General features: G+C 49.0%; 1 protein-coding gene across 1 annotated transcript in view; it reads right to left on the bottom strand.

Annotated features, from left to right (window-relative positions):
• The window catches only part of GFRA4 (GDNF family receptor alpha 4), a 34,584-nt gene extending 8,488 nt beyond the window's left edge, over positions 1–26,096 (bottom strand). Inside the window, exons 1-5 of the mRNA XM_035101175.2 lie at positions 25,823–26,096; positions 7,918–7,998; positions 6,029–6,374; positions 4,200–4,309; positions 3,056–3,190 (exon numbers count right to left, since the gene is read on the bottom strand). Of these exons, the coding sequence (XP_034957066.1) occupies positions 3,056–3,190; positions 4,200–4,309; positions 6,029–6,374; positions 7,918–7,998; positions 25,823–26,096 (946 nt within the window). The remainder of the gene's footprint in view (positions 1–3,055; positions 3,191–4,199; positions 4,310–6,028; positions 6,375–7,917; positions 7,999–25,822) is intronic.
• Positions 26,097–27,682: the final 1,586 nt, after the last annotated feature.

Below are 27,682 nucleotides of genomic sequence, written 5' to 3'. Positions count from 1 at the left end.
GAGATATTAATCTGATATGTGTGGTTTCTAGGCTCCAGTTTCAGAAATGCTTCTGGAGCAACCCGTCTCCTCATTTACAGGTGATGTCGTGGGATATGCTTGTAAGACAGGACTTCTCGTGGCCAGGAACGCTCCCTTGTGTTCTCCCATCCCCATTTTCACCTGATTTCACACTGCAATTTACTCTGCAACAGCCTGTCTTCCTGTGATTTAAAAGCCAAAAGGGTGTTTGTGTTCTTTTGGTGAAAGGTATGCTAGAAAACAGCCTAATTGTCCAAGGATCACTTATCGATGTTTCGAAATATACTGCAGCAGTGTGAAACGGCAGGCTGTGCCCGGCATGGTGCCTGAGAGTTAATGCACATAAATTTGCATGCATTTGCACCAGAGACATGATGCAGCTGCTCCCTAATCCGGGAATTTAACTTGTTGAGACTTTGGAGAGTTTTCGAGCAGCAGGCAAGGCAAGGACACCGGACAGCTCAGGCTATAGATTCTACAAGAGCAGCACTTAAATGTTGTTTCAGCGCCAGTCAGCCTCCGACTGAGCCTTAAATAGGAGCTGCTGGTCAACCTTGGTTAAAAGCCTCAACTTTAGCAGGAGGAGCATCTAACTTTAAAGGGCCCCAGCTTATTTTAGCAGTCATTGACTCTGGCATAGCAGGGCAGACTGTGGTTCCTCTATCATGGCTTGTAAGCCCGAGGGGAATATGGACTCTGAGCATATTCAGGGCGGTCCTGGCACAAACAGAGTCTTCTTGTGAAACTACTCCTGGTGTAGATATGCACAACTGGGGATGGGTCTGTCAGGTTTCAGGGAATCGGCTTCCTCCCCCATGGCGGTAAACAAAAGATCAAATGAAAGGAATCTCTTACCACTTAGAATCTTTCACAGTGCGAGAACAAAGAACACGTCTACTAGAAATGGTGGCTCTCCTCCCTAAGGGTCACTCCTCCCTCCCTATTAATCTATGTCTCGTAATCTGAGTTTGTAGTCTCTGTGCTTTCTGTTCTGACGCTTTCTGAGCTCTCCATGTCCTTGGAGAAGGGGGGGGGTGAACCTGTTGACCCCCTCTCTCCCAGTGTTTCCTCTTCTTCTAGCTGTTCCCCAAAGAGTATTTCCCAGCTTCTGCCTTCTGAACTATGTCCCTCTGCAAACCACTCTTCCGAATCTATACTGCCCTCCTGCTCCTGGGAAGATTCAGAGTCCAGATCAGGAGCAGGGGGTGCCTCTCACCATTCCTCCTCAGTGCAACCCTCCTCAGCACGGTCCCTGACAGGACCTGAGGGCGATTCCTTCTTCTACTATGTGTCCTCAGCTCCATCTCCTGAGATCTATGGGCATGCATATGGGTATAAAGGTAAAGGTAAAGGGACCCCTGGCCATTAGGTCCAGTCACGGATGACTCTGGGGTTGCAGCGCTCATCTCATTTTACTGGCTGAGGTAGCTGGTGTACAGCTTCCGGGTCATGTGGCCAGCATGACTAAGCCGCTTCTGGCGAACCAGAGCAGCGCACAGAAACGCCATTTACCTTCTTGCTGGAGCGGTACCTATTTATCTACTTGCACTTTGACGGTCTTTTGAACTGCTAGGTTGGCAGAAACTGGGACCGAGCAACGGGAGCTTACCCCGTCGCGGTGATTCGAATCACCGACCTTCTGATCGGCAAGCCCTAGGCTCTGTGGTTTAACCCACAGTGCCGCCCGCATCCCTTCCGCATATGGGTATACAACTTTAATAAATAATAATAACAAATAAGAATGAGTAAAATATACATGTGCATAGTTAAAAGGTGCAATGAAGAAATGCAACAATGCCATCCCGCTGAAACGTTAAAATGTAAGCATCTGTGGCTGAGATATGCAATAAGGGAATCCCATTGTAACAATGTGGTAGTTGAACTCAGGTGTGCAGGAGATGCTAAAGGTAGGCAATGATTTTCCTGACCTATTGCTGCCCTCCTCCCTGCATCTAAAGAAGCTCAGAGTAGCCAGGCACTGAATGTCTGGCCCCTGTGCTGGCGAAGTTAGTACACGCGAGGCCAGGAGGCCTGCCCTTGCCAGAGAGTTCTTGTAAAGAGGGGACGCTCCGTCCTTAGCAGCCGCCGAGATCCAATCTGTTGCAAGGTCTGCTCTTGTCACATCTCCTTGAGCCTCGACAGCCTTGCATCCTTCTCAGGACGCTGATGAGACTTGACGTGCTCAACCTGCCAGAGATTTTTCTTCCCTGCCTCTGACATTTGAAAGGCCTGGCTGCCTGCTTCACCTCCTCCTCCTCCTTGTGCCACTCTCAAGGACCGAGACATCCGTTTTGGAGCAGAAGGATTCTCCTTACTCAGAGTTGACAATGGGTTTGGGCATGAGAGAGAAGGAAGGGGGCATCCCCCCCCCAACTCTGGTGCTTGGGAGAAGCGTAGGGTTCCCATATTTCAAAAAGTGATTTATTTATTTTAGAAAACCACCTAAATGGTTTAGCTTTTCTTGCCCAGAGCTGAAAGGATGACAAGATACCCACCAGGGCAGACCAACAGATGAAATTATTGGACTATGGAGAGATGGCAAGAATAACTGGGAAAGTCAGAAATCAGGAGGATCAAAACTTCAACAAAGAATGGGACAAATATATATTGTACTTGAAAGACCACTGCAAACACTTGAACTCTTGGGCATGCTTTAAATAACTCTTGCAATGATACATAGATTTTGGATACAATGCAGGATGGTGAATTAGACGGACTTATAATATGCAGTTTAAAAAGCTACTTAAAGAACCCACAGAGGGAAGGAGGGAAGTCTTGCGATTCAGAAGAATCTTGTGCAATTTTGATTATTTGTTATAACATTACCTGTGTGAATGAATTTGTAAAAATCAAAAATATTTTTTAAAAAACAAAAACAAAAACTGTTCAGCTTTTTTTGGGGGAAACTCCCCAAAATGTCAGGTTTCCCCTGACATTTTGACGCTTCGGCAAAATCCCCCCTGATGCCATTTTTACACCTGAAAAACCAGGACACGTCAGGAATTTTCCAGACGGATGGCAAGCCTATACTTACGGAGGCAGAGATTCTTGGTGAAGAGGTGTAGGAAGCTCTCGCATTCCTCCTGCCTGTTCCCGCTGGCGTTGCACGTGCACCAGGGTGCAATATTTGACGTCGAGTTGTCGATGTAGTTTGGGGTGATGGGACTACCTGCCAGGAGGTGGAATGGGGAGTGGGAAGTGGGGGGAGAGAGAGAATATTTGTTGATGAGTGGAGGAAAAAACCCAATTTTATGTCAAACTCTGGCAACAGCTCAGGAATAGCTAGCTGCTCCAGATAAAAACACCCATATTCATATCATGCATTTAAAGCACCATGATTCCACTTGGAACAGTCCAAAGAATTCTGGGAGCTGTAGTTTAAGGGTGGTTTCACAATCCATCCTTCTTCCCAGGGAACTCTGGGAATTGTAGCTCTGGGAGGGGAACAAGGGGTCTCCTAACAACTCTCAACACCCTCAGCAGACTACAGCTCCCAGAATTCTTTGAGGGAAACCATGGCTGTTTAAAGTGCCATTGTCGTGCTGTCAATGCCTGGGGTGTCCATGTGGCCAAAGGAAGTTGGCAATTTTTTTTTTAAAAAAAAGCACTAGATGCATGGAAAATCCAGAGAGCTTTTGTTTAACTGAGGTTCAGTTCAGCGGGTAAGACAGGATTTTCACAAGGCACAACCACAGAACAAAGAGGGACGCTCTTGGACTCAGGGTAATTAATTGGTAAACAATATGATCAAAATATGGGTCAAATGAAAGTGTGGATCAGGCATCCCCAAACTTCAGCCCTCCAGATGTTTTGGACTACAATTCCCATCTTCCCCGACTACTGGTCCTGTTAGCTAGGGATTATGGGAGTTGTAGGCCAAAATATCTGGAGGGCCGCAGTTTGGGGATGCCTGGATTGTTGCAGTTGATTGTGGGTTGTAAGTAAAATGATGATGATGATGATGATGATGTCTTTTATTTTAAGCATTAGGCTACACATGATCTGATGCTTGGCAATGTTGCAAAGGACCCTGGGTTTCCAGTCACATTCTGTGCCAGTTAGGGCTGTAAACTTCAGCATGGAGGAATCACCAATGGAGCAATGTTTGCATTAACATGGCAGCGATTTTTCTGGCCGACTGAAAACAAGCAAATTTTAAACAAATCCCCGTTATGTACCTATGATCCCGGTATAGGCCAGCAGACAGGCAGCGTAATTTTCCCTCTGGCACCCTGTCGCAGACTGTGCGGAGGGCTGGCAGTTGAACTGGAACTCGGCGTAGCGGGATCTGGGAGAGAGGCAAAGGGGGAGAAGTTAACTGCTGTGCAATTTGACGCGCTCATATCAAAAGCAGACCCTCAACTAGGCAGCCTTTCCCAGCCTGATTGCCCTCCAGGTGTTTTTCACTGCCACACCTTTCGGCAAGGGCTAAACGATACTTGCATTGCAGAGGGTTGGACAAGACGATTCTTGGGATCCCTTCCAACTCTACAGTTCTATGATTCCCCACTTGTGATTCCCAGCTATTGGCGTTCAGAAGCATGTCACCTCAGCTACGTCCTGGTTGCTGCTACTGCTTTTCATTCTTCACTATGGACACAATTTTTAAAGCATGTGTTCCGAAGGTATCTGATCTATCTATCTATTATCTCCCGGTGAGCTCCAGCACTGCTAAGCGCCAATGTCAAGGAAGAAAGATGCTGTGCAGCTTTCACCCCAAACACAAGCAGAGTTTCCACACGCACAAAACACAAGGGTATTGAGCATTTCTGACACCACGTTGCAGCTCCAGCAAGGACAGGGGCTCCCATTGGCCTATTGCCATGTACAGATAACTCAGGCCTGCTCAGGACCAAGGGCATCCCAGTCAAAGGCTTCTCTCGCTCTCTTTGTACAAAACAAAGGACAAAAGAACATTTTTATTTATTTTTTACTTTCTCTGCTGATGCCTGGGACTAACAGTGAGCTGGACCTGATAGCCAGCACCATGGTTCTTAAGCACATCAGACTGGACATGTGCTCTGAACCAAGGGGCTGGGTGCATGGGGGAAGGCTTGCATGAAAAAGAAACCCCACGCTGTGGCCTCTTTTCCATCACCTCTATACGGGGAAAGGAGACGAGCTTTCTTTTTTAACCTCAGGCTCCAGAGTTCCACTTTCCTATCTCTCTCTCTCTCTCTCTCTCTCTCTCTCTCTCTCTCTCTCTCTCTCTGTCTGTCTGTCTGTCTGTCTCATCTATCTATCTATCATCTATCTATCTATTAAATGTTCTAAATTACATTTCAAAATATTCATTTAAACAACCTTTAATCCATGACTTCCCTCCTTCTCTTCCCGTGGTTCATTTTGCATACCATGAAACTACCTGAAAATGATTTACAGATGGTATTTAACTCTGAGCAGACTTACTAAAATGTATAAGTCCGAATCAGATAAGTGCTGGAGATGTGAAGAGGTTGAGGGTACGTTTTATCATATGTGATGGATGTGTAAAAGGGTAAAAGAATATTGGGAAATGATATAAAATGAATTGAAAAAAATGTTTAAAAGTACCTTTCCCAAAAAACCAGAGCGCTTTTTGGTGGGGATAATTCAGAGGGAAATTCCCAGGCGTCAAAAAAGACTATTTATGTATGCTACTACTATGGCCCGCATTTTGTTAGCCCCCAAATGGAAAATGAGCGAGAAAGAAGAATGGCAATTTAAACTGATGGAATACGTACAGCTTGCAGATTTAACATACAGAATAAGAGAACGAGAAGAATGCATGTTTGAAGAAGACTGGAAAATGTTTACTGAATATATGGGTGAAAATTGTGTTCTTTTAAAAATGCCGGTAGCATTAAGATAAATTCAACAGTGTAAATAAGATTTGATGGATGTAACAATGGTTTACTGAATGGTGTAGTTCATGTAAAATATGCAGGGATGGGCGGTATGCAAAATGAACCACAGAAAAAGAGTTCCACTTTGCAGTAGCAATGGGGTGCAAAACGCAGCATCGTACCTGCAGACGTAGTTCACTCGGCAGGAGTCGAGCGGCGCCAAGCAGTTGGGTCTCTCCTTGGCCTCGTAGGAGCAGGTGGGCACGATGGTCTGCCTGCGCCTCTCCGCGCAGGCCGTGTCATCGCAGGGGCAGAAGAGCAGCTCGTGTGTGTACTCGGGGGGCACGCGGTCAAAGAACTTCCGCAAGGCCTTGTGGCACTTGGAGCGGTTGCAGGTGTCTGACCGGGCCACGCGGCGGATGCAGGAGGAGACGTACTCGGTCCGAAGGCGCTGGCAAACCTCATCCACATTGCAGGCCTTGGCGGCATCCAAGCAGCGGTTCACCTGGGTGACCTCGTTCTCGGAGCCTGCGGGGCAGAAATACGCCAGTCCGGAATGCCCATCTTGCATTGGGGTGGGGGGGTGGGCTGGATGACCCTTTCAACTCTACAATACTATACAGTGGTGCCTCGCTAGACGAAATTAATTCGTTCCACGGGTCAATTCGTGTAACGAATTTTTCGTCTAGCGAGTCCCAGTTTCCCATAGGAATACATTGAAACTCAATCAATGCGTTCCTATAGGCTCTGGGGGACTGGCAGCGGCATGCAACGGGGCTTCGGAGAAGGTCTCCGAAGCCCCGTCCGATGTTGGCTGTGTGCAAGGCGGTGGCGGGGGGGGGGGGAGAAGCTCTCTTCTCCCAGCCACTGCCTTGCCTGCCTCCCCCAACACGAAGCGCAACTTCGGAGGTCTCCAAAGTTGCGCTCCGTGCCAGCTGTGTGCGGCGAGAGGCGGCGGCAGGGGAAGTTGCGCTCCGTGTCTGGGGTGCAGGGCGAGAGGCGGCAGTGGGACAGGACCTTCCCCCGCTGCCGCCTCTCGCCAGCCTCTGCGGACACGGAACGCAACTTTGGAGACCTCCGAAGTTGCGCTCCGTGTCTGGGGTGCAGGGCGAGAGGCGGCGGGGGAAGGTCTTCTCCCGCTGCCGCCTCTTGCCAGCCTCCGCGGACACGGAACGCAACTTTGGAGACCTCCAAAGTTGCGTTCCGTGTCTGGGGTGCGGGGCTAGAGGCGGCGGTGGGGGACGGAGCCGAATCGCAGCGGGCGCTGCTTGCCCCCGCCTGTCTTCCCCGAGCCAAGGGGAAGACAGGCAGGGGCAGCCGCCGCACCGCCGCATTTCGGCTCCGTCCCCCCTGGGAAAGGACGATTAGCTGTCAGCTTCCCTCGCTGATAAGCTGATCTTCCTTTGCCACTTTCTATGGCTGTGCTTCGTAAGACAAAGTGGCGGTCATAGAAAATTTTGTCGTCTTACGAATGCCTCGTGCAGCGCAAAACTCTTTCGTCTAGCGAGTTTTTCGTTGTGCGAGGCATTCTTAAAGCGAGGCACCACTGTACTTCTATGGCTTAATTATAATTATAATTATCATTAAATTTATATACCACCCTATACCCAGAGGTCTCAGGGCGGTTCACATAAAAAGATCATAGTATATAAAATAAAAATAGCAGCAAAAACCCAATAATATCCCCCGCCCAAGAGCCACATTTTAAAAGGGTATGGGATGTTGATCAGGTCAACCAAAGGCCTGGTTAAAAAGGAACGTTTTTGCCTGGCGCCTAAAGGTACCGGTATATCATGAGGGCGCCAGGTGAACTTGCCTGACGAGAGCATTCCACAGATGGGGAGCCACTGCAGAGAAGGCTCTGAGAAAGAAGGAAGGAGCAGACAACCTTTGATTCTCCTGCTTATGTCAGCATGGGCAGAAATCAGACAGTTCAGGCAAGTGAAAAGGCTTTGCTTGGCGTCTTGGAGAGAGACTTCCTGGGATCACAAGGGAGCTGAAGTCCATTTTGTCCACTTCTAAGTGACTGCCTGGGGCTAGGGACAAGGGGGAAATCCCTGCGAAGACGTACCTGCAGTGATGGAAGCCAATCGGACGTAGTCAAAGCCCCTCACAAAGGGTTCGTAAGGGGAACTCTCCATGACATTCATCCCTAAGGAAGACAGAAATCGATGTCACCGGAGGAAAATACCACTGCAGAAAGAAACAGCTCAGAGCAATTTACAATCACAAAAACAAGGCGGGCCTGAAAAATATACACCTGAAGTTTCAAAAGCCAGGGGAGAAAGAGGCGTGTCTCCGGTATTCTCAAAAAGATTCAGTGCAGATAAAAGTAAGTCCTTCATGCAGCACAGAGTTAAACTGTGGAACTCCCTCCCACAGGAGGCAGTGATGGCCACTGAAGTGCAGGTGGGTTCCCACAAGCCAAGACACAGCAATATCAGCAAGAACTTTATTGAACTAACAGAACTAGACAACAGGGGCAAAGCAACTGCTTATATACATTTCTGAAGGCCTGGGCCCCTCCCACTCCGAACGTGATTGGCTGCCTGAACTTCCAAGCTGTGAATCATAACTCAGAGTTTAAGGGCCAATGGCAGGGACCCAAATCCTGAAATGTTCTGTGATTGGATATCATGCATCAAATCGGAACATAGGGGCTCAGAATCCTTAGTCCAGACTGAAGCACAGGCAAACAGAGACCCCTGAATACATAACAGCCACCAACATGGATGACTTTAAAAGAGGACGGGACTAATTCATGGAGGAGGAGAGGGGCAACAATGGCTCCTAGCCAGGGTGGCTCTGCTCTGCCTCCACAGCCGGAAGCAGTGATGCTTCTGAATACCAGTTGCTGGAAACCACAGGAGGGGAGAGGACTCTTGTGCTCGGATCCTGCTTGCGGGTTTCCTGCTGGTCTCTGGTTGACCACTGTGAGAACAGGATGCTGGACTAGATGGGCCATTGGCCCGATCCAGCAGGCTCTCCTTATGTTCTATCTTTTTTAGTGTTCAGGCGATCCTTAAGGCATCCAACTGATGTTAGGCGAATGGAGCTTTCTGGACAGTCTTCAAAGGCAGCCCCACGTAACCTACACTGCAGTAGTCTAACATGAAGGTCATACGAACATGGGTCCAGGCTATCTCCACCCACTAGGGGTTACAGCCTGCGCACCAGGCTTGACAGGGAAATGAGGTCTGAGTGGCTTCTCAGTGGGGAATCTGCATGTGTCTTTTCAAAAAAAGCCTTATTGTTGGATTGATTTCACAGCTTTCTCTTTGATAATTTTCCATGAGAGTGCTTTCTCAGCCTTCTATTTTATCTCTCCCCTCTCACAAAACCAGGGGCAGAGCTATTTTGAACAATAAGCAATTTACCATCCTCTGTTTTCCGAAGCAGTAAAAATTGTGCAGTTCCTTAAAAAAAAAAAATCTGGGGGAAAGAAGGAGAGGGGGGTGGGGTGGGAATCTATAATTGCCCAAATAAATGCATATTGCTGGAGTACAAGGAGAAAAGATATGCGGAAAGCAGGGAGAAGCTCAGCATGGTTGTAAATCAACATGCTTTTAATGGTTATATCAACAAATCACTATGCACATTTCCTTGGGGGTGGGAGTGGGGTGGTTGGGAAACTGAGGCACCCATGGGGAAAAACGGATTAAAATCAATGATTGCAAATGAAGGCTTTCTGCTTGGTGATCTAAATAATGACTGCTGGGGTTGGTTTCAATCAATTCTCCCTGCCCAGCAGCTGATTGTTGATGCACTTCCTTGTTTTTCCCATTCGCCTCTTGCCACTGGGACAGCCTCAATGCTGCTCAGTTTCCTCCGAAACTCAGTTTCCTCCCACCTTTATTCAAAGTTCTGCCCCATCTCCATTTTATCCTCAGGGAGGTTGGGCTGAAAGTGAGTGACTGGCCCAAGGTTGCCCAGCGATCTTCATGACTGTGTGGGGATTTGAACCCTGGTTTCCCAGCCCCTAGTCCAGCACTCTAACCATTAGGCAGTACTGTCCCTCTTGTAGTCCAGGGACAGGGAGCAAATGGTTCACTGGATGTTGTGGGACCTGACACCCACCAGCCCCAAGCCAGCAGAGCTAATGGTCAGGGACATAGCTTCCAAGTTTTCCTTTTTCTCACGAGGAAGCCTATTCAGCATAAGGGAATTTCCCTTAAAAAAAGGGATAACTTGGCAGCTATGGTCAGGGATGGTGGCAATTGTAGTGCAAGGGGTGGGGAAACTCTGCTCCAGACAACAAATGTGCTCCCCGGTCTCTCTTTGACTGGCCCTTGGATACCTGCAGAAGCCACACCCCTTCCATAGGCCACACCCCTCTTTGGCCCTGCCCCAAACCCTCACCAAATGATTTTGCGTGTTCTTGAGCTTGCTTCTTCCAAGCAATCAGAGACTGTGCCTGTGTGCAGCCAAGCTCTCCTCTGCTCTTTTCATGCCTCTTCTGGTCCTGGGAGACCAGTGGGGAGGGGAGCTTGTTGCAGCAGGAGGGGGAGACACCTGTGACTCCTCACCAGCCAGATTCAGCTCTGCCTCTTGGGCTCCCCCGCTCCCCATTTTGGCTTGCTTGGATGAAGAGGGGTGGTACATAGAACCCTCTGGACCAGGCTTCCTCAACCTCAGCCCTCCAGATGTTTTTGGCCTTCAACTCCCATGATCCCCAGCTAGCAGGACCAGTAGTCAGGGATGATGGGAGTTGTAGTCTCAAAACATCTGAAGGGCCGAGGTTGAGGAAGCCTGCTCTGGACAAACATAGCCTACTGTACAAAGGTAAGAAATGTAACCTGTAGCCCACTCTTACCTCTGGCCCTGTGCATTGTGGGCATGCAACCCCTAAAAGTTTGCCTAGGGGGGAATGTGACTCCTGATCTGAAGATGGCTCCCTTCCTTTACCCTCAGATCCACACCATATATTTAAAGTACATCCGTAGCACATGTCAGGAGCCAGCCGGTAGTAAGTCATGTTGTTCAGAACTGGAGTTAACTCTTCATTAGCAAGAACACAGTGTTTGCAGACTTGTGTCAGGCCTAATGAACACAGCAGGTCATCCTCAGTAGGTCTTGCCCCATGGATCAGTTGCTGAGACAGAAAGTCGCTGCCTCCCCACAGCCATCTAAGTTTGCTCCTCTCCAGGGATTTCCCCAAGCAATCGGAGACTGTGTGTGCAGGCAACCAACCAACCAATCTATTCTCTGCCCTTTTCATGCCTCTTCTGGTTCTGGGAGACTACTCATCTCTGCCTCTTTCCTCTCTCCTCTCCTGCTTCAGCCTCTGCCTCTGATTTTGAACTGCTCTCTGCCACAGACTCTCCCAGCTCACCAAGCCCTGTTACCCTTTCAGCTTCTGACACCTCCTCTTCCCAGTCTTCTCCCTCTGACCCTTCATCATTGTCCCACCACCACCCTTGGCTCTAAGCCTTTCCCCCTTGGTGGTTCCCCAGCTGGTTCCTCCCACCATTCCTCTGCGTCCAACCAGTCCATGACAGCACATTTCATAGAACTGTAGAGTTGGAAGGGACCCCCAAGGGTCCTGTAGTCCAACCCCCTGCGATGCATGTGGTTTCCCCAAAAGAATCCTGGGAACTATAGCTCTGTTAGGGGGTGGGAAGCTACAGTTCCTGGGATTCATTGATGGAAGGATAAGTCAAGTGCTTTAAATGTGCATTGAATGTGCTTTAAATGTCTAGTGTGGATCTGTCCTTCACTGCTTTGCTGACCTTGCTGTGGGTTCGCTCGCTCGGCTGGTCGCGCAACTCGCAGCCTTAAAGTCTCCCCACCCTAACCTCATGGATGGCGCATGTGCTCACATCCATTTGCGCCTTTGCAATTCACGCCACACCACAACACCTTCTCCTTGTGGGCTGCCCTTTGTAGTGGAGCTCTGCGATAATGACACAGAAGCCTGGCAGATAACTCCCCACAGAAGACATCAAGCTAATTATATTCAATCAGTCGCTCCCCCTTTCATCTGCTCCAAGGACCGTAAAATGTGCCAATGTAACCACTCACCTCACTGGATGCTATGGAGGTAAATAGTTTTTTCAGCAAGTTTTTAATATATGAAAAACAAAACAGTTGAGTGTGTGCGTTTGGACATTTGTATGGTCGGCAGAGGCAGTATACATAAGCCACGGGGATTCTGAGAGCCAGGAGGGGTCTACTCTGCAGGAAGGGAACCAAAAAATCCCCACAGATCCGCATGCATTTGTCCTCCTATAATTATTTACCTCTGTTACTAGCCGTGGGGGAGGGCCATTTGCTGAAAATGATTGGCGGGAGGCTGGGGCCAGAGAAGAGATAGTGTTTTCTTTAGGCCCATAATTCTTGGATTGAATTATCTGCAAGAGATTCAGCAATGGCCTCTGTCTTCGAGGGCTTCCAAATGCCGCATTCTGGCTATGTGTGGGAGATTCAGGGTGTATGGCAACCCTTAAAAGTTACAACAACAACAACAGCAGCAGCAGCAGCAGCGACGACGACGACAACAACAACAACAACAGTAGGGATGGAGGTATAATAAGAGGAAAACAGCAGTTTTAAACAGCCGCAGACGTTTGAGCAAAGCAGGGATGGGGCGACCCTGAGGAGCAGCGCCGGCTCTAAGGCAAGGCTGGGTGGCGCCGGGCACCGGAAAATGGGGCAGGGGGGGGCGCTGGAGGGATCTGTGAACCACAGCGCCAGGGCGCCAAATACGCTTAAGACGGCCCTGCTGAGGGGATTGTTGTTTTAAAATGTAAACCAACCCGTTTTTAGCAAGGAGAAATTGCATCACAACATAACATTTCGTAGGAAACTTCAGGATGGATGTGGCTTGTGCCTAATGTTTTGTATCTACCGCTTCCCAAAAGAGCTTTGGGATCATACTGGATGCAAAGGGAGTAGGAGGGTGTGCACAGCCTCAGTCCAAAGGGGCCCCTACATACTCATCCTCTTGCTTGGATGAGGACAATTGCCTATGTAACGACGGCGGCCACTTTTTGTCCTCAGACAATTTCACTGGCGCTTGCAAATGTGCAGGTTCCCGAAATGCAATCTTTGCTTTTATTTGGTGTTGAGTAAATAATACGCTCCACAAATTCCCAGGACAAGGGCTTTGATAATTGATTGTATAAATGGCTTCTTGGAAGCCTTTACGGCCTCTCGAGGGTTCGCGCCTGTGAAAGACGAGGCTTTGCAAACAAGCCAGCATTGTCTCGGCTCCCTTCCTCTGATACTCATCCATCAATCCTACGTTTGGGGGACAAGGCGGAGGGCAGGAGAGCTGGCAATTTCTAAGAGAAACAACTCCTGGAGACCCAGTTCTCATGCCGGAGAAAGATTGGGAGGAGTTGCAGGAGGCCAAAGCGGAGCCGGCTGTCGAATTGTTTTTAATAAGAGAAGCCGCCCAAAGGGGGGTGTGCTAGAATGCGAGAAGAAAGGGCATCTTGGCGGAGATTATTTTTTGTTGCCATCAGGTTGCAGGTCCACGTTGGGGGCAGGAATCTGGCACCAGTCTCTCAGAACTGCTCTCGGCTTCATTCGACCACCATGAATCATGTTTGCTGGACTGCGCCACTGTTTTCCCAGTCCAGGGCTGGCACTGGAGAGGTCAGATTGACTACAGCTTCAAGGCTTTGCGATGGTGTCATGTTGGTACAGCGAACATGATGGGGGCAAGAAGCTCAGTGGTTGGCCAATTGCTCTGTACACAAAGTCGCCTCCTGCATTTGACCTCCCGGTAGGACTGGGAAAGACTCACCGCCTGGAACCTTGGAGAGCTGCTGCCAGCCAGAGTAGGCAATGCTAGAGAAGATGGACTGTTGGTCTGAATGTATAAGGCTGCTCCCTATGTATTCCTAACTCATTATGACAGCCCCCATAGGCAAGGTCTCTGCAGCCACAGCATGTGCTGCGATTCTCTTGCGGTTTGACTGCACCCTTGGAGCTGCAGTCCATTGTCTCTTGAGACAGACGGATGTCAACAAATAGCCTAGGAGAGTCCCCAAATGCAGGCAGCTGTGTGTGTGGTTTTTGTGTGTATGTATGGAAGTAATAAGGGACGCTGGTGGCGCTGTGGGTTAAACAGAGCCTAGGGCTTGCTGATCAGAAGGTCGGCGGTTCGAATCCCCGCGACGGGGTGAGCTCCTGTTGCTCAGTCCCAGCTCCTGCCAACCTAGCAGTTCGAAAGCACTTCAAAGTGCAAGTAGATAAATAGGTACCACTACAGCAGGAAGGTAAACAGCGTTTCCAGAAGTGGCTTAATCATGCTGACAACATGACCTAGCAGCTGTACGCCGGCTCCCTTGGCCAATAACGCAAGATGAGCGCCACTGCCCCAGAGTCGGTCGTGACTGGACCTAATGGTCAGGGGTCCCTTTACCTTTACCTTTACCTTTATGGAAGTAATAGTCCCAGGGGCGGAGGAAGTGGGGTGCAGTGGGGGAGGTCTGCCCCTGGTGTCACCACTGAGGGGCGTGACAAAATGCCGGGTGGCACTCACCGCAGGGCCTGCAGTGCCCCCAAGCCGCACGTAGCTCCTGGGAGTGATGTGGTGGCTTGGGTGCCCACAGGCTCCACGCTGCCCCAAATGGTCCGTCTGCTGCCTCCCTCTCAGCTGTAGGGCGGCTGAGTGGGAGGAGGCAGGCAGACTCTCCAGAGGCCCCACGGAGTGTCCTGCCCCAGCTGGCCCTGCCTTGCGCCCCAGGTGCCCAATTGGCTTGCTCCGTGACTGAATAGTACCCCTCTGCCCTGCCCTGGCCAGACCCCACCTGGAGTCCTGGGTTTAGTTCTGGGCACCATGATTTAAGGATGATATTGACAAGCTGAGGGAGTCTGGAAACCAAGCCTTATGAGGAACGGTTGAGGGAGCTGGGGATGCTTAGCCCAGAGAAGAGAAGACAGAGAGGTGATAGCCATCTTCAAATATCTGAAGGGCTGCCACATGGAAGATGGAGCAAGCTTGTTTTCTCCTGCTCCATAGCTTAGGACACAAAGCAATGGATTCAAGTTACAAGGAAGCAGGTTATGACTAAACTTCAGGAAGAGCTTTCTGACAGTAAGAGCTGTTCGGCAGTGAAATGGACTCCCTTGAAACACAGCGAACTTTCCTTCGTTGGAGGGTTTTAAGCAGATGTTGGAGGGCCATTTGTCAGGGATTCTTCAGCTGAGATTCCTTCATTGCAGAGGGCTGGACACTAGACGAACCTTGGGATTCCTTCCAATGCCACAATTCTATGATTCTATGAAATTGGGAAGGCTGGCCTCTAAGCACCTGAGATGGGCATGCTCACTGATGTTGTTTTTGAGGGCAGTTTTTCCTTTTACAGTACCTTAAAATAATAATAATTATTATTATACACTGTGTCTGTGTGTGAAATGAGAAGACTTCACAAACAACAATGGACAGCTCTCAGGAGCTTGAGAGAGAGAGTCTCTGCTGCTTCCTGTGCTTACAGGAACGCCCAGCCGAAAATATCACGGGGCTTTCAGAAACTGCTGGAACCTGAGCAAGCTGCAAGATTCAGTCCACCAGAGAGCTGGTTTCTAGAAGGGCAGCCACAAAACCCCTCAGCCCCCCCCAAAAGGTGGGAAAGCGCAACAATGACAACACAACCTGCCCCCCCAATGAGAGTCCCACCAACATTTTTTCTCTCTTTGGCTGATTTTCAAACGCAATTTCTTTTCTCATCAATTGATGGAGAATAGTTAGAGGGGGGAAACGCACCGCAGAGCACATTTTTGATCCAGTACCTGCTCAGAGTCTGGCAATCCAACTCTTTTCACATGTTTGGCGATGTTTGGGTGCCAAAGACGGGTCTTTCTACCACCTAAGCAACCTTCCTCTTTCCCTCTCCCTCTCTTTCTCTCTCCGCCTCCCTCACATTGTAATTCATCCCCACTTTTTTCCTTTCCCGGCCTCCCTACCTTTTCTTCCAGCCCCCAGTGGTGTTTTATTAATCCATCTATTTCCCAGCCTACGCTTGGGTGCCCTTGTTTTACTCCCGGTTTAATTTCCACGGAGCATAAAACACTCACAGCCCTGACAAGGCAAGAGTTATGACTCCCAGAGTTAACGCTTTTATGAGGTCCCTTTAAAAACTCAATACTTGCCAAAAAATTAGTGGTTTGGAGGAATAAAAAAACAGCCCAAGGCTGTAATGCTCTAATTATCACACTTAAGAGGCCATTATAACAATTTTTGTACATGACTGCGCCCTCGCTGGTCACACCAGGAGCAGAAATCGTAACATTGGGAAGGTAGAGTCAATCTTTTGCGAGTCCTGCTAGATGGATGAGGAGCGACACATGGAAACTGAATATGTGGGTGCTCTAATTCTGTGCCCTCGAATTCCTGATCTGAAAACCAAGCCTTGCATGGATCCATGCACGGTGCTTTGCAAGCCCCAACTATCGGCTGATAGTCCGTGCAGGCACAAACTGGTCACCTGACCATGTCTGGAGATTGACAGGTGGATGATCCCACCCACCAGTCATACTTGGGCCAGGGAAATTGGGAATTTATGTGTCCCCGCAACCCGGGGTTGTATGACCCACGCTGAGAAATCTTGCTAGTTCTATTGACATTCTTTCTGCTCATCTCAACATTCCTGGGGTGTTTCTGTTGACCAGGAATGTCCAAATTCACTGTGAAGTTTCACTTTAGGTACAGGTCAGTGGCATTCTCAATCCTGGGGTCTTGAGCTTTGCATAATCCCTGAGGAGTTTCTTCACCAGTTTCGGTGTCCCTTGTAGGACACCCCCTGTTGAGAAACTAGTGCCCCCCCACAAACACCCTGTAATGTGAGGGTTTTTTTGGGGGGGGGCATACTAGATATTGACAAACTGATGCCTCTTGCATAGAGAAAGTATATACAATGAGAAGTTCTCCTCCCTCTTTCCAGCTATTAGAAGGGCTCACCTATGAGCCAAAGTTAAGAGACATTCCAAGGAACGCCGAAGTCCTTCCAACCAGATCACGATGACTTGGGCATCCTGAGCAAGTTTGCAGATGACACCAAATTGGGAGGGGTGGCTAATACCCCAGAGGACAGGATCACACTTCAAAATGACCTTCACAGATTAGACAACTGGGCCAAAGCAAACAAGATGAATTTTAGCAAGGAGAAATGTAAAGTACTACACTTGGGCAGAAAAAAATGAAAGGCACAAATACAGGATGGGTGACACCTGGCTTGAGAGCAGTACATGTGAAAAGGACCTAGGAGTCTTGGTAGACCACAAACTTGACATGAGTCAGCAGTGTGATGCAGCAGCTTAAAAAGCCAATGCAATTCTGGGCTGCATCAATAGGAGTATAGCATCTAGATCAAGGGAAGTAATAGTACCACTGTATTCTGCTCTGGTCAGACCTCACCTGGAGTACTGTGTCCAGTTCTGGGCACCACAGTTCAAGAAGGATACTGACAAGCTGGAACGTGTCCAGAAGAGGGCAACCAAAATGGTCAAAGGCCTGGAAACGATGCTTTATGAGGAACGGCTTAGGGAGCTGGGTATGTTTAGCCTGGAGAAGAGAAGGTTAAGGGGTGATATGATAGCCATGTTCAAATATATGAAAGGATGTCATATAGAGGAGGGAGAAAAGTTGTTTTCTGCTGCTCCAGAGAAGCGGACACGGAGCAATGGATTCAAACTACAAGAAAGAAGATTCCACCTAAACATTAGGAAGAACTTCCTGACAGTAAGAGCTGTTTGGCAGTGGGATTTGCTACCAAGGAGTGTGGTGGAGTCTCCTTCTTTGGAGGTCTTTAAGCAGAGGCTTGACAGGCATATGTAAAGAATGCTTTGATGGTGTTTCCTGCTTGGCAGGGGGTTGGACTGGATGGCCCTTGTGGTCTCTTCCAACTCTGTGATTCTATGATTCTACCTGGAGATGCCAGGTAAAGCCCAGGCAGGTTAAGCCCTGACACATAGGGGAGCTGTCCAGCAAATTCAGCGATGTTAGCAGAAAACCAGAGGGGCAAGTGCTTAGCAGGAGAGGAGGTGTCCTGGCAGCTGTTAGAGCAAGGGGCAGCCCCACGAAGCTGTTGCATCAGAGGCTTGACAGGCATATGTCAAGAATGCTTTGATGGTGTTTCCTGCTCGGCAGGGGGTTGGACTGGATGGCCCTTGTGGTCTCTTCCAACTCTACGATTCTATGATTCTATGATCATTTGCCAAGGAAGTCCACCAGATCCACTAGGTGAACTGGAATCATGGCCATCAGCTAAGGCAGAGGAAGGGGAACAGATCCAAAAACAGAGGAAGGGGAACAGATCCAAAATCATATGCAGTCACCACTGGAAATGATATGTCAATCCATCTCACGGAGGAGAGGTGGCTACTAGCCACAATGGCTATGCTCTGCCTCAGAGGCAGCGATGCTTCTGAGTTTCAGCTGCTGGAAGCCCACAGGAGCAGAGGGAGGACTCTTGTGCTGAGATCCTGCTCGCGGGTTTTCCCAAAGGCATCCAGCCAGCAACTTTCAGAACAGTTCCTCAGTTCCTAAATGCAGGTGGGTGGACTCTGACTCTCTGCCGTTCATCTGACGGCTCCTGAGCACCGCCGCTGCCCTCGGGGTTGCCCAGTCAGGGGCGGCAGGAGGTTTCGCCTTCCCATTTGCCTCCTTCCTCCTCTTGCCCTCCCCGTTTCCTGCCTCCCCCTCCTCCAGTTTCGAAAAGCCCACACTGAGCTCAAAAAGGGCTTTGAAGTGTTGTCATGCCAACCAGCCACCACAAGATGTGTGGCCCAGAACTACCGGCGAAGGTCACAGAGAACAACATCAGACAACATCTGAAAAGCCAGGAGGGATGCGTTCCGTTTGGAGACTCGCAACAATGGTTTCTTCTCCACCTCCCCTGTCAACAGAAAAACTCTGCTGTGGTCTAAGGGGGCGTCAGATTGATGAATGGTGGGGCCAACATCCTCTTTGGAATCCTTCGGTTTGTCTGCATATTTGTGGGGTGCTCTGTTGATGTTTCCCATTCGCCCCAAAGTTGCGGGGGGAGAAAGTCTTTATGAGAACAAAAGACTGATTATTTCAACACACAGGCTTTCATCTCCGTCACAGCTATGACAGCCAGCATTGCACAGCCAGTGTGTTGATTTATTTAAAATCCTTGGCTCTGCTAATGTTTTTTCTCCCTTCTTCACCAAGGTACATAATAAACCAAAGATGGCAGGAGGGTTAGGTATACAGCAGTGGGCTTCAATAGACTCTTCTTGTCCAGCAAGGAAACCAAAATGGAAAAGGAAATGCTCTCTTGCATGATGGAAAAAGATGCTTGGCACAAATGTGCTTCTGCACGCTTTTGCAAAATTGTGCACGAACATTCTGTCGAAAACCAGGACATTGCAATCATAGAATTGTAAAGTTCAAGAGTTCCAACCTGCTGAAATCCTATCAGAGGAGATGGGAGCCCAGTTTTGAGGAGGGCCTTCTGGAAAACTCTAGACTGCGGGCCACCATACCTGCCAAGTTGCTGTTGGAGAAATAAGGGACTGGACCGGAAGTAGCAGACCGGAAGTAGCGCTGCCACCATTTTGGAACTGGGTGGAGCATGCTTAGAAGTGACTTTTGATGCTGCTTTGCCCAGTTCCAAAATGGCCGCCACGCCAGAAGTCGCACTGCAGCCATTTTGGAACTGGGCAGAAAGTCACTTCTGAGCATGCTCCGCCCAGTTCCAAAATGGCCGCCGCGCCAGAATAAACCGGGGAAAAAACAAAAAAATCTGTTTTTTCAGCTAGGAACAGCTGGAAAAACGGGGATTTCCCGGGGAATACGGGAGACTTGGCAGCTATGCGAAGGACCATAGCTTAGTGGCAGAGCCTTGCATGGAAATGTTCCCAGGTTCAAATCCTTGGCATCTTCAGGCAGGGCTGGGACAGTACCGTCAACTGCATATGCTAAATTATATGCATAGATACAAATTTGCCATGGATAGTTCAGGCAATCATAGAATCATAGAATCATAGAGTTGGAAGAGACCACAAAGGCCATCCAGTCCAACCCCCTGCCAAGCAGGAAACACCATCAAAGCATTCCTGACAGATGGCTGTCAAGCCTCTGCTTAAAGACCTCCAAAGAAGGAGACTCCACCACACTCCTTGGCAGCAAATTCCACTGCCGAACAGCTCTTACTGTCAGGAATAAATGGGGTTCCCCAGCTGGTGCCTCCTAACACACCTCTGCATCCAGCCAGCCCTGGACAAAGCCATAGAATCATAGGGTTTTACAGCTGGAAGGGACTTGTGAAGTCGTCTATCCCACCCTCTGCTCAATGTTCCTTCTAAATACAGGATGGAATGGCAGCAACTCTGAAAGAAAGATGGTTGCCTAGCATCTGCAAATGGACACTCATCTGCGGATGAAATATGTCTATTGACAAGGGAAGTACCAGCTGTGGAACCCCGAGGGGAAGAAAGCTCAGAGCCAGGGAACTGGGTCGTGGGATAGCGATGAGTGGTCTGAGGGAGAAGAATGGGAGGAGGAGGTGTTGGAAACTGAAGATGCAACAGGGTTTAGTGAGCTGGAAGAGGCTGGGACAGAGAACAAAGGATCTAGGAGTCTTGGTAGACCACAAACTTGACATGAGTCAACAGTAACACATGCAGATGCATGGAGGAGAGGGGTATTGACGGCTACTAGCCTTGATGTCTACGCTCTGCCTCCACGGTTGGAGGCAACGATGCTTCTGAATAGCAGTTGCTGGAAGCCACAGGAGGGGAGAGTGATCTTGCGTCCGAATCCTGCTTGTGGGTTTCCTACCACCTGAGAACAGGATGCTGGGCCAGGTGGGCCATTGGCGTGATGCAACAGGCTTTTCTTATGTTCTTATTATATTGGGGAAAACTACTCGCGAAAAAGGACTCCGTGGACACTAGGCAAAATAGCATTAAAAATTGCTGATGGATTTTCACGGGGAGCTTAGAAAGGAATTTGCAAACTGAACTGAATATTGGAAAAACAAGGAACAGAGAGAAGCAGATCTGCCTGTCCCTTAAGTCCACGGACTGGGCAGATCTCCTTGTCAGGACTCTGGGAGGTATGGAGGTGAAAGGGCCCTGCTGCCAGGATTGTGGCATTCCACCCCCCCCCCCACTCCTAGAGAAGGATGTCCACGAGGGCCTCTTTGCTCAGTGGCAATGTGACATGGAAGGGAGACATCATGGAGGGCTGGGAGGCAGCCAGAAGGGGAATAAATGTCTGAATAAATGCCAAGAGCAGCCTCTTGTTTAATAGCATGCGTTTAATTAGCCTGTGTGTGCTTGTTTAATTTGTTATTTGACACTTCAAACGCAGAGGAGATCAATGGTGACAAACTCTCTGTTGAGGGCAGCAGAGTCGGGACGGAAGTGAGATCAGGGGGAAAACGGCTCCCTTTGGTCAGGATCCAAAGCGCCTCGATAAATGGATGGAACATCAATCATGCAGCCCACTTCTCACACCAAAGTGGCACCTCCGCTGGGGCTGCTGATGCCATTACGGGGTACGGCCACATGATCTGGGCCCTGCATGTGATTGGTGCTTTTCTGTGTCGCCAAGGCAATGAGGAGCGAACTATGAGGAAGTAGATTTCATCAGGGGCTGCAGCCTGACAGCATACAGGCAAGCCTACCCAGATATTTAGAAAGTTTATATGAGCTTCAATTTGTTTCGTGCTAGTCTATTGTGGTTTCAACTTCCTGTGTTTTAAATTATGGCTGTAAATTTTTTAGCGATAATTTTATTATTGCTTTCTCTTTTTTGGAAACTGCTTTGAAGTTTGTTTTCTGCAATCCAGTTGCACATAACCCTTAGGAAATAAAACAAAATAAGAATAAAGGCAGAGCAATTTAAATACTTTTGGCATGTGAAGGTGTCGATCCAATACTGTATTGTTAACTGACCATCTGGCAATCGTTATGCAAAGGATGGAGAACCGTTAAGGCCCAAGGGCCACATTCCCTGCTGGGCAACTTTCCAGGGGCCACATGCCAGCAGTGGGCGGGGCCAGAGGCAGAAGTAGGTGGAGCAATGAGTGTTAATTTTACGTAATGCAATAGGCTTGTTTCTATCAACCACTCACACACCCATCTCTGTCCTCTGCCCTGGCAAGCAAGAAGCTCTGTCTGAGTTCCAGGGCAAATTCTAGCTAGGCAAAAGCACTCAAGGAGGGGCAAAACCTTTGAGGGGTGTGGCAAGGGAGGGGTGTGGCCAGAGGGCCAGAAAGAGAGGGCCACATTCCAGCACCGGCCCTGAGATTCCCCATTGCTGCTTCATGCATTCTTTTTGATGCATTTTGAATGGGTTGTTAATTGTTCGATTGCAAGGCTTATGTCGCGGGGATATTAAAACACCTGCTATATATTATTATGATGTAGAGTGTAGACTGTTTTGTTTCCGTGGACAGTTTCAACACAAATATGCCTGTGGGATCGGTGGCATAAAAAATCAGCTGACTCTGACTGAAGGCAGCTTGCAAAAATAATGAAACTGAATGTTGGAAGGTTCAGGGCAGATAAACGAAAGTTCATGCAGCGCATCGTCAAACTAGGGAATAATTATTATAATTATTGGGTGGCTTTAAAAGAGGATGGGACCAACTCCTGGAGGAGGAGAGGGCTCTCGATGGCTCCTAGCCAGGATGGCTCGGCTCTGCCTTCACAGTCGGAAGCATAGCTGCCAAGTTTTCCCTTTTCTCACGAGGAAGCCTATTCAGCATAAGGGAATTTCCCTTAAAAAAAGGGATAACTTGGCAGCTATGGTCGGAAGCAGTGATGCTTCTGAATCCCAGTTGCTGGAAACCACAGGAGGGGAGAGTTGCCCCTTCTGCTTGAATCCTGCTTACGGGTTTCCCACAGGTATTCCCACTGTGAGAACAGGATGCTGTGCTAGATGGGCTGTTGGCCTAATCCAGAAGGCTCTCTTTAGGTTCTTACCTCTCTGTAAGGGGAAGAGAATACAGGGATCCTCCTCCCATCATCAAGAGCAGCTCCTCCAATAGCAGCAATGCCAGCGGGGAGGGGGAGGAGTCCAGTGAGGAAGGAGGAAGAGGGATGCAGGGCTCTGGCAACACAGAAGAGCCCCTGCTACACGTGAGGGAGGAAGAGAGGGGGGGAAGGGGGGAGAAGGAAAACATGGAGCGTAGACCCTTTGTTCCCCCGGTTCCGGAATTACGCAGGAGAAGGAGGGGAAGGAGGTTTGCCGTCCCGAGACTCTTATGCTGGAAGAAGTCGAGGGGCGGTCCATTGCCGGATTCTGCATCTGACTAAGCAGACATGTTCTACACACCAGTTCCACTGCAAATAGACTGCACTAAATAAAACTGTCTAAAGACAAGAATGTGGAGCGTCGTTACTCTAGAGTAGTCGCAACAACATCCTCTGACACTCTCTAAACTAGGTTGTTGTTTTTTAGTTGCTTGGCTCATCTAGCAGAGTATAGCCTGCCATCACGGTTGGCGCCTCTCCAGGGTTTCTTGCTGAGTTCTCTTTGAGCCATAGCTGGAAATGCCACTGGGGATTGAATTTTGAACTCTGCAGATGCAGCGTGGGGTGCTGAGCTATGCCCCCCCTTTCTCTGACAAATGCTTAACTACCTGAAAAGCAGGATAAGAATCTAGTTAATAAACAGATTTTAAAAATGGTATTTGGTCTGCTTCAGGCCAACGGGAGGGGTTGAGGATGTCAGAGTGTTCGTATGGAAACGGAAATGAGGGTGGAAAACGCCGGTGTTTGCTTACTCGTCCCATGTCCACAACAGAAATCAATCCAGGGAACACAATCGGTATTCTCCGCTGGCTGTTGCTTTCAGTCTGCAAACATTGTGCAATTGATCATGCCCCCCCATCCATTTGCACTGCGTTTCCTTTGCGCTGAAGTGAGCGGGGCGGAAGAAGGCAACGATGACGGAATCACGCCGTGTACATAATGGGCAGTGTTTAAATTACGTAATGCCCGGAACTGGAAGGGCTCAGAGGAGTGGTTGGAGAAATGATCAGGGCCAGAGAGACTGATCCAGGGGAAGGGTGGGTGGGGTCCACAATTTATGGAGTTTCACACCTCCCACGAGGCCACTGTCAGAGCTGGAAGATGGAGCAGTTGGAGTATGAGCAGATGGAGATGGGGGAGGAGGTGCAGGATGTGGAGAGGACCAGGAGCTGCAGGGAGGGGCAGTGCCTGAAGGGAAGGGGGTGGCAGCATCCCCTCTGCCCCACCCCAATGTCTCCCAGGAGGGATTTGGAAAAGGCAAGCACAGCATCAGCTCCCATGCAGGAGTGTGCATTGCTGCAATAGTCCAGCTCTGAGCACAAGCCCAGAGAGTGGAGCCAACGACTTGCCCACCGGAAGCATGTGTGCGTGCATGTTTATTGGGCCTTAGGAGCTACTGCAAGTTTGTGCTTTGTCAATAAAGAATTAAGCTACTGGCCATTTGTCCTCCTTGGGATGGATGCATAATGACAATTGCTATTGTATTTATTTACACCCACGCCAGGACTCAAGGTAGCGTACATAAATTCAAACGACACAGATAGAATACAGAAAGCTGAAGGCATATAATAGTCATTGAAAAGCAATGAAACTCTCAGAGAGTTAAAGCGTATAACTATTCTTAGTCATGTAATGTCGCCATGGCAGACAGTGATATGAATGGTGTCATTTTTGGCAGAAGATGAACCGCAGCTGCATGCAAACAGGGCAGTACAGAAATCGATGCCTTCTTATGTGCCTAGGATAGAGGTTTTCAACCTTTTTGAGTCCCCTGCTCCCTTGGCCAACTATATTCTTTCTGGGGCTCAGGAGCATAGCTGCCAAGTTTTCTCTTTTCTCGCGAGGAAGCCTATTCAGCATAAGGGGAAATCCCTTTAAAAAAGGGATAACTTGGCAGCTATGCTCAGGAGCCCAGTTACGTCACCTCTTGCCTGTAGAACTGGCAGAGTCTCCCGCCGTTTCAAACATGCTCTCTTGTGGAGTGTCCCCTCAGCCTCCTCTCCTCTCCCCTCTCCTTGGGAGTCCTCCAGGCAGCCGCTGCCGCCACCCCTAGTCTCTGAGCTGCCCCCCCACCCCAAAGAGAGAGGTGCCTTCCACAGGCACCATTCATCTGTGGAGCTTGTAGCCAGGGCTACTGCAACAAATAGCTTTGCAAGGATTTGGGAGGCAGAGAGGTGAGAGGGCATCACAGGAGGGAAGGAAAGAGGGACAGAGGCCAGTGTTGCCCATGGCACCCATGACCATCATTCAAGCCCCCCCCCCAGGGTGCCCCAGCACTGGTTGAAAACCATTGGCCTGGGAGGTATCCATTGCCTCAGCCCCATTAATTCTGGGTGAGGTTTCCTTGCTGGTGTCTGTTCCTCTGAGGAAGCCAGGAGGAAATAATAATAATAATAATAATAATAATAATAATAATAATAATAATAATAATTTATTTATACCCCACCCTTCCCGGTTTAGAAACTGGGTTCAGGGTGGCTAACAACAAATATAAAACAACTTAAAAAACAGCTCAAAAACAGCACAAAATACAACATCAATGTGGCATCGCCAGGGCTAAATGGCCAAGTTAGTTCTGTTAAGGCCAGCAAGGAGACCAGGAAAGAGTTTTAATGTGGGAAGGGAAGGGAAAAAGGAATGGGGGATCAGGCTAAATTGAAGGCCAGGTGGAATAACTCTGTCTTACAGGCCCTGCGGAAGGAGATCAAATCCCACAGAGCCCTAGTCTCATGGGACAGAGCATTCCACCAGGTCGGTGCCATCACTGAAAAGGCCCTGGCCCTTGTGGAGGATAATCTGGCTTCTTTAGGGCCCAGGACTGTTAAACTGTTATTATCCGTGGAGCTTAGGGTCCTCTGCGGGGCATACCAGGAGAGGCGGTCCCGTAGGTACGAGGGTCCTAGGCCGCCATTTCCCTCCAGCGCTTATGCAGTGGGTCCTCTCCACCCTCCTTTGCCCCCCAACGGCCTGCTCCTTCCCGATGCTCCCTGCGACATCGCGGAGCCCCGACGACTCACCTTCCATCAAGGTGTGGTGGATGCTCCAGTAGACGCTGAGGCAATGCTTCTCCTTCTTCATCCCCCGTTTGCACTTGCAGCCGTAGAGCTGGCTGGACAGGAGGGCTGTCACCGTGTTCTGACACTGGCTCTTTGCATCCGGACCCAGCTTGTTGGCGCCGTTGCCGGCGATGCATTGCCGGAGGGTCCGGAATTTGGAGCTGCAGCTGGGGTCATTGGTGCAGGATTCGCCAGCCTGCAGGCAGTCCCGGGCCGAGCTGACCACGTCGGTCATCCCTTCTGGAGGAGAACAAGAGAGCAGGATGAGAACGTTCCCAAACTGGACCTCTCTTAGAGAGGTAAGAACGTAAGAATAGCCTGCAGAGTCAGGTCGATGGCCCCTCGAGCCCAGCATCCCCTTCTCACGGGGGCCAACCAGATGCCTGTGGGGAAACACACAAGCAGGATGTGACCCCAGGAGCAACCCCCTCCTGTAGTTTCCGACAAGTGTTATTCAGAAGCATTGCTGCTTCTAACTGTGAAGACAGAGTGTAGTCAATTGGGCCTAGTGGTCACCAAAAACTCTCTCCTTCATGAATTTGTCTAATCCTCTTTTAGAGCCATCTGGTTTCGTGGCCATCACTGCCTCCTGTGGCAGGGAGTTCCATAGTTTATGTGTTTCGTGAAGAAGAACTTTCAACAACAACAACAACAACAACAACAACAACAACAACAACAACAACAATTTATTTGTATGCTGCCCGTCTGACTGGGTTGTCCAAGCCACTCTGAGGGACTCCCAAGACAAAATAGAAAGAATAAATAAATACAACTGCAAGCACTATGAACTTCCCTGAACAGGGACGACTTCAGATTTCTTTTAAACATCACATAGCTGTTTGATATCTGATGGGAGGGCCCTTTGCCTGGTTCTTTGTAACTTCACCTCTCGCAATGAGGGAACCACCAAAAGGCCCTCTGAGCTGAATAATGGGGGTAGAGATGCTACTTCAGGTATATTAAGGTAATTGTTCCTACCAGAGAAGAATAGCAGAAGAAGTTGATGGACTATGCTGAAATGGTGAAAATGACCGGAAGAAACAGAAATCAGGAAGACCAAAATTTTAATAAGGAATGGGGGAAATTTATAACCATTGTAAACAGTTAAAATTGTTAGTAGGATTGGAATATCACTTGTAGTTTAAGGGTGAATTCTGGACACAATGGAGATGTAAAAGATTTGGCTCATCAAAAAAGATGCAGGAGGAAATGATTAATAAAAGGACCCAGAAATGGGAGGAGGGAAGTCCAGGAGATTCCTTGGAACCTGGTTTTTATGATCTATGTTTGATATATCGCTGTAAACTTTTAGTTTGAAAAACCAAATAATTTTTTTAAGGTAATTGTCCAATAACCTCCCACAACAAGTGGGGATTCTCAATGTGTAAATCCCACAAATTAATTAAAAAATTGTGAGCCTGGTTGAGGTTTGGATGTAGAGAAGCTCTAGGGTTTGACCAGGACCCAGCTGAGAAACACCTGGCACAGCAACACAGGTGACGCTAACAGAGATGGTAAAAGATGTTCCTGAGATTGACAAGCAGTTAGAAGCCGGGGATAAGTGATAATGTATTTGGGAAATATTTCAAAGCTGAATACAGAACGCTGACCTAGATGGACCTTGATCTGATCCAAGAAGGCAATCATTGCAGAATGTGCACTTGTCAAACTGTCCTGCAGGTACGAGCAGAATACGAATCATCATTCTGCAAAGTGGAACCTACCGGCTGCCCGCTAAGAGACACCCATTCGACTCACATTTCCATGCTGGCCTGCTTAGCTCACCCTCGCTGAAACAAGACGCAAATTGGGAGACGCTCA

This window comes from Zootoca vivipara, chromosome 9, assembly GCF_963506605.1.
Source record: "Zootoca vivipara chromosome 9, rZooViv1.1, whole genome shotgun sequence".
NCBI lineage: Eukaryota > Metazoa > Chordata > Lepidosauria > Squamata > Lacertidae > Zootoca > Zootoca vivipara.
Note: the sequence above shows the minus strand (reverse complement) of the source record. Positions and strands in the feature narration are given on the sequence as shown.